This window comes from Lithobates pipiens, unplaced genomic scaffold (assembly GCF_037356315.1).
Source record: "Lithobates pipiens isolate NorthernLeopardFrog02 unplaced genomic scaffold, aLitPip1_a1.2 Scaffold_30, whole genome shotgun sequence".
Lineage (NCBI taxonomy): Eukaryota > Metazoa > Chordata > Amphibia > Anura > Ranidae > Lithobates > Lithobates pipiens.
Window position 1 is genome coordinate 123,409,701 of NW_027507791.1, and position 15,242 is coordinate 123,424,942.

The 15,242-nt window shown below is 40.4% G+C and overlaps 1 protein-coding gene across 2 annotated transcripts in view; it reads left to right on the forward strand.

Annotated features, from left to right (window-relative positions):
- Positions 1-6,832, forward strand: part of G2E3 (G2/M-phase specific E3 ubiquitin protein ligase) — a 48,728-nt gene extending 41,896 nt beyond the window's left edge. The window contains exons 14-16 of one of the 2 annotated variants that reach the window (XR_013264891.1): positions 3,475-3,683; positions 4,193-5,032; positions 5,073-6,832. Coding sequence is in view for 1 of the 2 variants with exons in the window: in XM_077464792.1 (XP_077320918.1) it covers positions 3,475-3,683; positions 4,193-4,422 (439 nt within the window). In the remaining variant the exon portion in view is untranslated. Of the gene's footprint in view, positions 1-3,474; positions 3,684-4,192 lie in introns of both variants that reach the window. The other variant, XM_077464792.1, reaches the window with a different exon arrangement.
- The last annotated feature ends 8,410 nt before the right edge of the window (positions 6,833-15,242 follow it).

Below are 15,242 nucleotides of genomic sequence, written 5' to 3' on the forward strand. Positions count from 1 at the left end.
TTCTTAAAAGATATAGGGTTCCAATAAAAAAAATAAAAAAATGTGGCCTAGGTAGATATAGCATCGGTCTGATGCTGCATCTGTCCCTTGCTGCTGAGAACTGGGCAATGCCCCTCTAGCGCTTACCAAAGCACTGTGCTGTGGAGGGGGTGGGAGCAGCTGGCTTAGAGGTTGAGCCAACTGCCGGTGAAGGTATCTGGGTGGATCCCGAGTTTAAAGTCGGGAATCTCTCCACAGCCCTGGACTGGGCTGAGTGACGTCTGCTGACGGTGAGCTTTATTTAGCCCGCTATTGGCTGAAAATAGGTGGGTCATAGGAATGCAGCCCTTTGATCTATAGAAGTATAGCAAACAGAGCTTTGGCCATTCTCATCTTAAAGTAAAACTAAAGCCAAACCTCCTTCCCCTTTCTTCCCTTTTTTATTTTATTTTTTTACGTGTTTGGATATAGTGAAGTGGGATTTGAATTCTATTGCCGTCTGTGTCCCCATTAGGCAGATTCAACCTCTCCATTTTTTCCTGTTAACCATTTAATAAAAAATAAAATCCTAAATTTTGGTTTGTCCCCAGAAAAGTAATAGAGGGGAAATCTTTCAATGGGGACACTAGTTCTGGCACTGGTTATAAAAATCTGACACTGGTTATAACCCTCCCTTACTTTATCCAAATTGGGGGAAAAAAATATCTATAGTTCTACTTTAATGTGATACTAAAGTCCTCTTTGTGTGTGTGTGGTTTTTTTTTAATTTTTTTTTTTTATGTGCAGTGGTTTTGTATAGCACAGCCCCAATCTTCCTCTTGGGTCCCTCGTCAGTGCTCCTGACCCGTCCCTCCTGTTGAGTCACCCCCACAGCAAGAGCTTGCTATGGGGGCACCCGCCCCCTCTTTCTCCTTATTGGCTCACTGATTTTGATTAAATGTGAAAAATATATCCGCACTTAGAATAATAAAGCAACCAGCAGCTGTGCACTATAACCCAGATATCGGGCACAAACATGTTTAAATAAAGTGCAGCGCTAGAATAATAGTTTAATTCATACAAATGGCACAATGCATGTGATATGTGCAAAAACAACCAAATTTATGAGTAAGTGAAATCATTTAAATATCAACCGTGTAAACGAAATGTAAGTTTACACAGTGTATCTAACGTTAAAATCTATAATATATATATATATATATATATATATATATATATATATATATATATATATATATATATATATATATATATATATATATATGCATTGCATGTGAAAAATATTGTGCAAACAGAAAAATGTTCAGATGCAGCTGAGTTTCATCAGAAAAAGTCCCATGGAGGAAAGGTGCTTTTGGAAATGATGATCAAACACTTTACAGTGCGATACCCATAACCACACACAAAATGAAGGCTTACCAGTTAACCCCCCCCCCCCCCCCCACAGCTGATCAAGGCATGTTAATTAGGAAGCCTCAGAGCCAGCGTGTATATAGAAACAAACACACTCTACAAAGTTTGATATTGTATCTTCTTTGCAGTTTAATAAAAGTAGTGCACTTGCATCAGATTGTAACATTCAAGCTGAGAGCATGGCACAATCCAAACAATTCCTTTAAAATTCAGACAGTGATCGTGCATGCGCAGTAGCGTGTGTACGCATCTGTCCCGACATATGACGTCATTTTTGATTAAACGATGCACATATTACATGTTGTGGTGCTATTTGTATGAATAGAAAGCATCAAGATAAAAAAAAAAACCCTTCCTTTACAACCACTTTAATTGTACATTGCAGGTTACAGCATTTCTCTTTTCATGACTACATGGGTTATGCTGCCACCAACAGTCAAATGGACAATGGTTAAAAAAAGCAGATGCCCACCCATTGATACTGCCATCTCAGCACAGCCCTAGTTTTGTGCTAGTGTCCTTAGGTAATGGATGTGCCTCTGAAAATTCTAAGACCCCTTTCACGCGAAGGCACCCATAAAACATTGGGCCAAAAACAAAACAAAAAAAAAAACACTTTGCGGGGATTTTGAAGCGTTTCCCATTCATCAATGGAGAGGGGCATTTTTGAGGAGCTTTTTTAAGTGCTCCAAAGATGCTGCTTGCAGGACTTGTTTCATCGCCCCATCAGCGCAGTGTGAAAGCATCCATTGAAATGAATGGTTTTCAGGTGTTATTTTAAGCGCCTCAGTGTGAAAAAGGGGTCTTAAGATTTTTTTCAGTGGAAGTTTGCCTATGGATTTTGTTAACTACAAATGTATCTCTGAGCTGGTCTGGTATTGAACTACTGCAGCGCAAATTCTGGAAAAGAATAAAACGAAACAAAAATACTAATGGTGTGCTGTCCTTTTTAGAGGCTCTTTCACACTGGGGCTACGCCGCGTTAATGGTAAAGCACTGCTAGTGGGGGGCGCTTTTAACCCCCTCCCGCTATCGGCCGAAGAAAGGTTTAAAATCGCCCATGTTGCGGCACGTCCGAAGTGCTGCCCATGCATTCCAATAGGCAGGGGTGTTTTAGGAATGCTGTATATAGTGCTCCCAAACCACCCAAAAGATGCTGCTTGCAGGACTTTGTAACGTCCCACAAGCACACTCTGGCTTTCACACTGGGCTGGCATGGAAGGTGCTATTTTTAGTGCTAAAACGCCTGAAAAATGCCTTCAGTGTGAAAGTGTCCTTAAACACATGTGACTGTGTGCTCATTGAGATTGATCATTCACCAATCTCCTCATTTGTGCAAATAAATCCCTTAAAAATCTAATAAAAAAAAAAAAAAAAAAATTATTTATAGTATAACTGATCAAACAAATTATTCAGTGTGCCAAAAATGAAGTCCATACACTTAATAAAAAAAAGGCATTTAGCAATGCTCTATGTCCACCAGTGCTCAAAAAATAAGGTGCTCCGTCCGCAAAAAAGGGGATGTCCTCTTACCAGTTCTGATGAATCCCTGTTACAGAGATCAAGATGGCTTGTGAAGAAATGATCGCAGGTGTAGACATTTCAAATGGCATGTCTTCATATGCTTGCAGGGATAGACTCCATATATCCAGCGATTTTATATAGAAAAGCGAGAAGCCACATAGTGTAAATCAGCCCAACGTTTTACTAACTTTACATTGAGGTTAAAAAATTCAAGCATGAACTGTTGCTAGCAGCGGCATCACCCTTCCAGCTAGTTCAGATAGTAATGGTGCTCCTTTATGTGTGTTTTGTGGTTTGACTGGAGTTCAACTTCTTCAGGTTTACCCATCTGATTCTGAATAATGGAACATACTAGCCAACAATCCAATGTTTTTTTACATTGCTGTCAACAGAAGCAAGCTGCATTACCTTCAGAGGAGCCAATGTTCCATAATCACAGCAACACACAAGGGTTCAATCTATCCTCCACAAAAGAGACAGATATCTGTCGCATGTAAACTTTTTGTGGTTAAATTATTTTGTAGACTAATTTTTTTTATATTTACGGTATATTTTCAGCTTTAAGCGGGGGTTACAGACACTAGGTGTACTTGAGAAGATCCAGGCTTATCCAGCTGCATTTTGGAGCATCCTGTGTATGAAGCCTGAAAGGCTAACCGCCAAAGCTATGGCAGACTTATTCACTGTTACTCATTATGCAGACCCAGCAAACATTCAGAAGTATAATGCTGTCAACCTTTGGAAGGAGTATCTTCAAGACACAGAAGGTTAGTTGTTATTAAAATTATGTTTTAAAGTGACCATGTTATTAACAGAAATGATTGAAAACCATCCCACCTCGAAAATAATGCTTTCCCCACTGTCTGAGGAATTGTCATGCAAAGTCCGCAGGGATATTTTATTTTGGCAGTGTTAACCTTCTTTGATTCCCGCCTTTTTACTGTATCCTGAAAAAACAAGGTCGTCTGTAAGAGAAACCATTGAGAGTTTTGGGTGGGGTGGGGGACGGCAAGGGAGAAACTTTTTCTGTGGACTTCACATGAATATTTAATGTGATCTAAGTGAAGTTTTGGAGGTGTGGGCAGCGGGAAAGGTGAGTGTGTTTGTTTTTTTTTGTTTGTTTGTTTTTTTTCCCCCCTTGCATATTTTCCAGATGTGCCTGTGTTTAATAACTTGGAATAACAGGTTTATAATGCCTTTTAATATGTTTTATAATGCTTATGTTTACGCATTCTCTATGTAGTCTGTTAATGTAACGCGTGTTCATTATTTGCAGATGGAGTCACCTCTGTTTCGCTAGAAAGCATTCTGAGTTTTGCAACGGGTTTGGACCACATACCTCCAGCTGGTTTTCATCCACTACCATCCATTCTGTTTCATTACACACCTATCATTCCCACAGCATGGAAAAACAAGAATTGTATTGAGGTTCCAGGGAAGAATGCCTACCGCGCGTTCAGAAAAAGCATGGACAAGGCCATATGTGATGCACTGTGCAAAACATAACATTCTTATATATTTGTTGTGTTTCTTGCTGCTGTGTCACACCTCAGACCTAGAGGGGGGAGGGTACATGTGGCTCATTACAATGACTTCAGAAGTGATTGGCCACAATTTGATACATATATTTGTGTATATGTATGTGCAATCCCTCCATGAGGATGTGAGGACATTGCACTTCCTTGTTAATCCTTTTTTTGTTTCTTTTTTCTAACTGAGAACTGATGTTAAGGGTTACCTAAATCGTTAAGACCCAGTGTCTTGGGTGCATATTTGGTGCTTTTTGTTTCCAGAAGCGGATGTTTTAGTATTCTGTGATTTAAAAAAAAAATATATATATATATTTTTTTTTTTCTTTACAAGAGTGATGTTCCACTCTTTTATGATAGACAGTAAGGATAGGAAAAAATTCCTGATATAAATAGGCATTAGGTTTCTGGGGAATAGACTAATTGTGATGTTGCTGCCAAAAAATCAAGCAGCTAGAACAGCCGCTAGGCATGAGAATAAATAACTTCAACTTTTCTATTTTTGGGAGTTATATAGATATATTAATCATACAGTACAGGACTTGGTCTTGGTATTCATAGACCTGGTTATAGGCATGTACCTGCAGGTGATTGGACACTGGCAAAGCTTTTAGTGTGTACCTTCAGGTGACTGGACACTGGCAAAGCTTTTAGCGTGTACCTTCAGGTGACTGGACACTGGCAAAGCTTTTAGCGTGTACCTTCAGGTGATTGGACACTGGCAAAGCTTTCAAGGACGTGCTATCTGGGTGCCCCCCTATAATCCTACCTCACTCCAGGAGTCCAGGTATTTGCTAGTGTCCTAAGCCAATGGACCTCTTCCCCCTTACAAGGCAATCGCTGTTCGCTTAGTCCATGTCTTGGAATTCAGTACAGGGCACAGGCCAAGCTGTTCCTGTGTTCTCCTGCATTGCTCTTAAAGTTTAGGACTCACGGAGTGAAGTAGGGTTATAGCGAGATGGCTAGGGGTTGTATCCTCCAAAAGCTTTGCCAGTGTCCAATCACATGAAGGTACCATCCTACAACCCAGGATCTGTGAATAACCAGCCTGCGTCCTATACTGTACTCCAAGATAATTACCAGGTAAGTAAAAATTCAGTTTATAAACAGTCCTTAAAGTGGATGTAAAACCTCACTTGTACCCAGTGAAGTGAACAACCTCAGATGATACACAGGGTAGAAACAAATCTACCTACATATGTTTTACATGTATATCTGCTGCCTTCAGCTTTCTATATTCTTTAGAATTATTACATTTTGTTAGAATTTTTACTTCTCATTCAACAGTAGGAGTCTAGCCTTGGCATACACTGTGTGACAGATGAGGAAAGGCACACAACGGCCATCCCCCACCCCACATAGGCAGAAGAATGAAGATTCTTTCATAGCTGTGCTGTGACCAGACCAGCTCTCTGCTAATTTATTTATAGCACCCGCCCTAATACAAATCTTGGGCTGATTTTATCTCTTGTCTCTGAGAACTTGTCAGAAGTTATCAAGCTGATAACAGAGAACGAAACCGCAGAAAGACACGGGACTCAGGGCTTTAGAGATAAGTAAACCATAGTACCATACAGATATCTATGCCTAGGTCAAATTCCATGAATTGGGTTTACATCCACTTTAAGCATTTTTCCCATCCCATAAATACTGTATAACTTTTTATATATCTATGGGGAAAAAGGGTAAAAAAAAATAAAAAAATGTCTTTGTAATAAATGCAAGACAAAATGCATTTATAGGATTTCTCCAAACTGTAAAGCCTCATGTGAAATGGCAAATGTCACTTAAATGACCTTTTTGCTGCATGTTGTTGAAATGGATATTAAAGCAGATCTTGCATTAAAATGGAAAGTTTGCTCAAATTGCCCTGCCCCCTCCTCTACACACCACCTACTGTTAGAAGGTTGTGAGGTAAGGATAAAGCCTAACTTTCTTTTATTTTATTTTTTACAGGTATATTTTATACCTAATTAATAGGGTGATTTTGAAAGGGGGTGGGGGGCAAATAGTGTAACTAAACCTTGCATTTTACTGGAAAGTCTGCTTTAAGTGGATCACAAAGATTTATTTTATATACAAAATATTTTGGTCCGTTAAAAATATAGCAAGCGGGAATACAGTCCAAGCTAACTTTTATTTTTAATTTTTTTTATTTTTTTTTTTATTTTTTTTTTGCTTGGTTCAAGCCTGACCTCAGTTCAAGGTTTTGGAAAGTATTAAGCTACCAATCTGCAGGATTGTATTTTATTTATATGTTGTGTGTCTTTTTCATGTATTGTTTTGATTTGTCAGGGATATTGTTCTAAACTATGTATTGAGGTTCTTTGTTGTTTTGTGTTGTATTTTGGAAGACTGTAACATATTACAGTATTTATGCTATTGTACAGCTGTTTTCAGTTTCCTTTCATTCTGAACTTAACACTTTTTTTGTGTGTGTGTGTGTGTGTGTGTGTGTGTGTGTGTGTGTGTGTGTGTGTGTGTGTGTGTGTGTGTGTGTGTGCAGATTGTATAAATAAATACATCTGACCACATTTAGGTAAAAGCCATTTCTATGTTTCATGTCTAACTCCTGCTCTGAAGGAAAAACTACACTTTTTTTTTTTTTTTTTTTAAAGCAAACTGATGTTGTCCCCATCTGTCTACTAGCCCCCCATATGTTCTGAGTTTTTAGAGTTAGTGGTGTCTCTCCTATCTAAACTTTTTTAGGAAAGCTATTCTGAGGTTAGGCTCTTCTAGGGAAGATCATTATTTGGTGTTTAGTGCTTCATACTTCCTGAAAGAACAACTTTGACAACAAGAGTAGGTGAGGAGGGAACACTGCATCTGTAATGTGCAATTGAAGCCAAAATAATTTTGAATAGGGTGAGGAAAGATTGGACCGGCTGTTGGGGTTTGTACTGACATCTGGGATGCTGTTGGAGAGATTGACCCTCACTGTTGCAACTTAACCAGTCAGGAAGTGAAGAAAAAAAAATCAAACTGGGATAGAGCAATAAGAATCTAAAAGGGATTATATCTTAGCCCTTTATTGCTAAAACATGTCTTCCTGTACTTTGGTTTTTCTACACCGGAAAATAAAATCTCCATTGTCATTAAGACAGTAAATGAGGAGAAATCTCTTAAGTCGGCCATAGACTGACGGAATTGAATTCGAACCATTTATGGGCAGGCTGAATGTACCCAAGGTGCTTGATCACCTTGGGTACAACCAGCCTGTCAGGTTTTACATGCAAATATTGCTAATGGCTATTATAGCAGCTAGCAGTAATCACTGTGTTCTCTTGGAAGGGCTTCCCCTTGCGAACTGTGGTTACAAGAAAGAAAATTGCTCTGGCTATGGGCAGCCTTACTGAGCACCAGAAATAGTAAGAACCTGACTGGTTCCAGTCCTCCTCCATTTTTATTTAAATCAAAGCCTGTCCATTTACAGGAAATAAGATCATTACGAAACGTTCACATATTTTATAAGCAATAATATATACTGATTGGGGTAATTTTTTGAATCAAGAATGTCCATACTGGCCTACTTTGCTTGTGGTGACTTGCAGTTAGGAATTCAGTTGGGGTTAGAAATATAAAACAACAAATAGTGTAGCGCTAATTTAAATAATAATATAATCACAAGAAAAAATATCTGTGTATGAACAATCATGAATACTACGGAGAACAGTGAGTAAAGTCCTCTATAATATAGCTGGTGCACAAAAGTTGTGATAAATCTTCTTCAGAAGGAATAGACGTTTCACTGATCAGGTGTAACCAAATGTATCAACTTGTCTGAAGTGATCTAAAAGGTAGGTAGAATACTCTTACCAGATGAGGTGGACTCGCCAGTCTTACGACAGATGAGTCAAAAACGCTTGGGATCCAAACATGGAACCAGATGATGGATTGAAGGTAGTCAGACCGGATTCTAGGGAGACTCCAAATGACAAAAGACCATGGGGGGCATCTCTCGGAATGTTCCTCAAGTTGTTCGAATTAGGTGTGGTCCAATTAGGATTCCAGCCCCGAGTGCAGGGGGGGGGGGGTTCACAGGCATGCCCCTGTTGAAGACATTCTTTGTCGAAACGCGTCGGGCTCGCATCTGGCACCCCACATTGCTTTTATCCTGTTCTTCTGTGATCACTTGTCATAATCTTTGTCCATTTTTATGACCTTTTAATAAAACCTGACGGTTATTTTTTGACCTGCACCATTTGGAGCTTTCTTTTTTTCTCTATTACAATTTTCGTGAACCCCCCCTGCACTCGGGACTGGAATCCTAATTGGGCCACACCTGATTCGAACAACTTGAGGAACATTCTGAGAGATGCCCCCCATGGTCTTTCGTCATTTGGAGTCTCCCTAGAATCTGGTCTGACTACCTTCAATCCATCATCTGGTCCCATGTTTGGATCCCAAGCGTTTTTGACTCTTCTGTTGTAAGACTGGCGAGTCCACCTCATCTGGTAAGAGTATTCTACCTACCTTTTAGATCACTTCAGACAAGTTGATACATTTGGTTACACCTGATCAGTGAAACGTCTATTCCTTCTGAAGAAGATTTATCACAACTTTTGTGCACCAGCTATATTATAGAGGACTTTACTCACTGTTCTCCGTAGTATTCATGATTGTTCATACACAGATATTTTTTCTTGTGATTTATATTATTATTTAAATTAGTGCTACACTATTTGTTGTTTTATATTGTTGAACTTTGTTTGTTTGAAGTGTTGGCAGCTGTATCTGCACGTTTTTGTGCTAGTTAGACATAGCGCTGTGTTTTCCCCCCTACTTTCACTGGGGTTAGAAATATGATGTGGTGCCATAGCAAAGTTCTTGTAGGACAGTGTTGAATCCTGCCAGCAACTTGAATGTCATTCCACGGGGTGGCGTCACACTTGAACATTGCATTAGGGCAGACCTTTTATTTTTGGCAACAGAAAGAAAACACTACCCTTCTCTTGTATTCACATTTCACAGGCAGGATATTTTTATTCCATTTTTCTCCACTGGGTTATTAAATACAGGCGTTTGGCTACCATGTGCCGTTACACTTCAGCTTTGAAAAAAAAAAAACCTGGAAGCTGATTGGTTTCTATGCAGAACTGCCCCAGATTTTGCACTCCAGTTTTAGTAAACCCATTCTCACAGGGTCTCCGAGACCTGTTGGCCAAGCACGACAAAATTTGATGGCGTCCTCCAGCTACGCTAAACAGCGCTCATGAAGGAATCTCTGCATCTGGCTATTGTATTCAATCGGCTTCAGCACCTGTGCCTGCCTCAGTACCTCAACAGTGACTACATTTGACAGGATAGTTGTGGGTGCTGCTGGGAATGCACTGAGTCTGCAATAGGTAACACCCTGTGGGAACGCAAACCATTGCACCAACAACACAGGGGCCTGGCCTGACCAGCAGGCTTTTTTTTTTTTGTGTAATATAGACACTGGTGCTCAGAGAGTGTAGAAGAAATGCTAAAGGTTCTACTAATGGAAGGACTGAATTTTCAAAGCATCTAACCTATCAATAGACAGCAAATGTGTTTTAGTGTTACCAAAACTCAGGCACCAGAAAAAGTAAGAATTACATTTTCCATTGTTTTATTATCTGTGCAAGCATACGCATGGTTGGTCATCCAACCGACAGGACCATTACAACACTATAAAAGAGACATATGGCTCCCTTTCATTCTTGTAAGTAGAACACACAAAAGGGAGGCACAAATACTGCCATGGGTAGGCAATGGAAATGCTAGGGTGATGTTCAAAGTGATTTCTCAACAAAATAAAGCATGGAGCGATGGGAGTTTGCGTATAATATTAAAAATGAAGTAAATAGTGTTTTGGGTGCTCAGGTGCAGTGAAGATCTACTTTAAAATGAGGTAAACGGTTCACAAAATTCCATCCATATACATTAACACCAGAAGGATTTTCTTTGCCTTCTACTCTCTACTCTTTGCTATGATCTGTAACTTGTTTAAGCAATAGGGCCTTTCAAAAAAAGCTTTGTCTGCAGGGGTGTCTTTAGAGCGATCTAGTCAAAAGGGAGGAAAAAAAAGATGGGGAAGGAGAGACATCTTGTGGTGTACTGGGGGTAGTGTAGCCTCTTCGGGGACACTGGGAGAAGTGTGACTTCTAGTGGAGAAAAGGAGGAAGTTGAGATGAAATAGAATAAAGCACCAGAGGGCTACTTTAAAAGAAGCTTTGTGCAAGTTTAAAAAAATTATAAAAATAAATAAATAAAAAGGGCCTCTTTACAGATAGCCTCTTCAATAGATTATATGTTATGAAGGAATGTCTGATTTGTAAATAGACTTTTTTTTTTCGTTCTACTTTAGGTGTTCTTCTCCCAGATGTCTTGTAGTTTAGACAAATGCACCCTACTATGTGTTAGATGCTTTACTACAATAGATTATATTTTAACACAAAGTAGGGTGCATTTGTTTAAGTAGAAGTACACCTAAAGTGGAATGAAAGTTAAAAATATACCTCCTAACAGGCATGCTCTTCATTGGAGAAAAGATATCCCTTCTGTAATAAAATAAACCTGCCTGCCTATTCACAATCTTTGGTGGCATGTACACAGCTGAGTTTACTTTTTCAGCATGGGTCTAATTTAGAAAGTTGTCACATACAATTTGTCTCTGTACTTTTAAGGAAAAAAAGGTACTTTAAAAGGCAATCAGTCAAAATAGAAAAGAAAGCTTAGACTATATGCAGAGAGCGTATCCATTCTGTTAAGGGTCCCTGGTTTTTCACTAAGCATTGCTGTAGTTCATGAATTAACCCCACACCCTCTTAGTGATTGCAGACTCTCCAGTTCCCTGGCTGAAATGGATTACATGGGACTCAGATAAAAGTCCACCAAGTGGATTTCCTGACCTAAAAGACATGTCTGGGGAGCAATGGGGTTGCCTCTGCACTGCAACTGGTAAATGCTTGTTTAGGTCTAGGGGGCTTCATAAAACACTTCAGCCTACCAAATCCTATCCTATCCTATCCTGTCCTCTGTGCTTCGGCAGTGAATTGTGCCTTGATGTCCTCATGTACAACGCAAGGCTATGGATAATGCATTGCATTTGATGGCATCGGAGGACCTGCGACCAAAAGAAAGTAAAACAGAAGAGGCTTTAAAGCAATATTAAACCTAAAACCAATGTCATATATTATAGGCCTCCTAACCCCAAATCCGCTTTCAAGAGTGGAATTTTTAGGCAGGGGGTAAAGTCCTCCCTAATTTTTACAGGTACCACAACCCGCTTCCACTTGGATCACCTAGCTGCTGACTTTTCATTTTTACACAGTAGACACTAAACCCACTCTGCCACAATCTAAGCATAATCTTTCTAGCCCTGTAAAGAAGAAATTGTAATATACTTACCTGCATTGTGCCTGCTCCAGTTGCATGCTGCGTTGTCAGCGGCAGCTTCAGTGTGCGGGAGTGTGCAGGTAAGGCGGCCGACAACTGAAGCACCATAGTAAGCATTTCATAGCCGCTGTCGGTTCTGTCCTGCACACAGCAGCTGCTGCTGGAGACCAGCTTTTTGTTTTCTTTATGGGTGTAGCACCCTCTACCACTATGTAGGTGCTAGTAAGGGATTTTTACTAGGGAGACTATCAGCGTCTGTAAATTTAGGCAGGCCTATTCTTTGCGCTAGCCCTGTTTGTTTTGATCTGGGGGCAGGGAGTGGTTATTGTAGCAGAGGATGTGACTATCTGTACTTTAGTTCTGAGGTGCCTCTCTTGCTTCCAGGGAGAATGTTCTAGAAGAGGGGCAGGGCCTGGAACTGGAGTGGCAGGCAGCTCACGTGGGAGCCCTGACCAATCCCCAACTGGTATTGGCAGGGGATGGGCCTCCTATATAAGCTGAGGTAATATGTCACTGGGCAGAGTTGTCGGCTGGGTGAAGTGGAGAATGGAGTATTAGACAGCAGCAGGAGGGCGCCCCCTTGGGGGCGGGGGTGTGCACGGAGAGCAGCAGGAGGCCCGGGGAGAACTGTGAGGGAACTCCACCTTTACATGGTCATTGGAGGAGAGTGCATCTTTACAGGGTCATTGATGTGGAATTCCTGCAGAAGGGCAAGTGAAGCTGTCAGAATGTACTGTACAGTTAAGTTCTCCATCATGGACTCGGGCTAGAGAAAGGTCGGTGAGTGTACCACAGTGGAGGGCTGGATGTGCCAGGCAGGCTGTAAGGGAACTTCACTTTTACACGGTCATTAGTGAAGTCCTCATCATTACACTCTCATTGATGAGGAGTCCTGGATCAGAGACTGTGGGGAGTTGTGTCAAATCAATGTGGCCTGAGGGCACAGGATTTGGGAGTTAGGCTGTCTGGGAACAGTAGTCCACCATCCAGACCATGCTTTTAAACTACTAGGCCTCTGGGGAGAGGTACTACAGGCCTAGCAGCAGCAAACAACTACAGTCAGCATGAGGATCTATTCAGTGGGTTCTTTTGCATAGAGAATTTCGGGGACTATCACCCTTACACGGTCAAGGGTGATGTATTCATCATTACACGATTATGGAAGCAATAGTCTGCGGGAGTTAAGCAGGAGGATTAGCAATAGTCTGCAGGTTGATGCAGGAAAAAAAAAAAGATTGTAGCTTTTAAACATGTGCATCATTCCTTCAGACTCAAACTAGGTGCTATATCTGTAAAATATCTAAATATGATGTCAAAGTGATCTGTTCTATGGGCATCTCATATACCCCTTCCCCCTAACCAAGTTGTACCCCCAATAAACAAGACACAGCAAATAAATTTTTATTTTTTCTGGAAGTGATATATTGGAGTCTGGCAGCGGGGTGTTTGGTATGAGTGGCAACTACACCGCTGCACAGGGTTAGATAGATTTTCAAGCGTCAAATATCACCTCCTGCATTTCTGTCAGCCACTTCTGAACGGTTCTCTGAAAAGCCACCACGGATCAGGTGTTAACAAGCCTTTAACCACTTGACCACTGGGCACTTAAACACCCTTAATAACCAGACATATTTTCAGCTTTCGGTGCTCTCACATTTTGAATGACAATTACTCAGTCATGCAACACTGGACCTATATGAAATTTTTGTCCTTTTTTTCACACAAATAGAGCTTTCTTTTGGTGGTATTTATTCACCGCTCGGTTTTTTATTTTTTGTGCTATAAAAGAAAAAATACAGAAAATTCTGTAAAAAAAAATGAATTTTTCTTTGTTTCTGTTATAAAATTTAGCAGATTAGTAATTTTTTCTTCATAAATTTTGGGCAAAATTTATACTACTACATATCTTTGGTAAAAATAAGTACAAATTGGTGGATATTATTTGGTCTTTGTGAAAGTTATAGAGTCCACAAGCTATGGTGCCAAAATTTGAAAATTTATCACACCTGAAGTACTGACGGCCTATTTCAATTCTTGAGACCCTAACATGCCAGAAAAGTACAAATACCCCCTAAATGACCCCTTTTTGGAAAGAAGACCTTCCAAGGTATTTAGTAAGAGGCATGATGAGTTTTTTGAAGTTGTCATTTTTTCCCACAATTCTTTGCAAAATCAAGATTTTTTTTTTTTCACAAAATTGTCATATTATCAGTTTATTTCTCACACAGCATATGCATACCACAAATTACACCCCAAAACACATTCTGCTATTACTCCCGAGTACGGTGATACCACATGTGTGAGACTTTTACACAGTGTAGCCACACACAGAGGCCCAACATGCAGGGAGCGCCATCAGGTGTTCTGGAGCACCCAGCACAATTCTGACATTTCTCTCCTACATGTAAAAATCATCATTTATTTGCTAGAAAATTACATAGAATCCCAAAACATTATAAATGTTTTTTTAGCAAAGACCCTGGAGAATACAATGGTGGTCGTTTTGTGCTTAAAAAAAAAAAAACACAGTAAAGTTAGCCCAATTTTTGCATAATGTGAAAGATGAAGTTACACAGAGTAAATAGATACCTAACATGTCACTCTTCAAAATTGCACAGGCTCGTGGAATGGCGCCAAATGTCGCTACTTAAAAATCCCCATAGGCAACGATTAAATTTTTTTTACTGGTTATATGTTTTGAGTTACAGAGGAGGTCTAGGGCTAGAATTATTGCTCTCGCTCTAACGTTCGCAGCGATACCTCACATGTGTGGTTTGAACACCGTTTTCATATGTGGGCGGGACTTACGTATGTGTTCGCTTCTGCATGCGAGCACATGGGGACAGGGGCGCTTGAACAATAAATTTTTTTATTTTTTTTTAATTTTACTTTATTTATTTTAGACATTTTTTTCCCCAAAAATACATTTTTAGATCACTTTTATTCCTATTACAAGGAATGTAAACATCCCTTGTAATAGGAATATGGCATGACAGGTCCTCTTTACAGTGAGATATGGGGTCAATAAGACCCCGCATCTCACCTCTAAGCTGGGAAGCCTGAAAAAAAAAGATTCTGGATCTGATCGTATTGGCGAGTCAGTAGAAGCACCGGAGGGCGGCGGGAGGGGGGGGGGGGGTGTCTATGGCTGGGTATTGCAGGGTATCACCGACTATGGCTGGGTATCTCAGAGTATGGCGTTGCAGAGTATTGCGTTGCAGAGCATTGCAGGATATTGGCGGGTGTTGCAGAGCATTGCAGGGTAGTGCAGGGTATTGCAGAGTAATGGCAGGGTATTGCAGAGTATTGGCAGGGAATTGAGGGGTTAATTTTCGGTGAGCAGCGATGTGGGCACTGCAGATGCAGCCCACATCGCTGCTGACACCGATCTCTTCCCCCTCCGCTGTTCCGATCAGTACAGAGAGGGGGAGGGAGGAA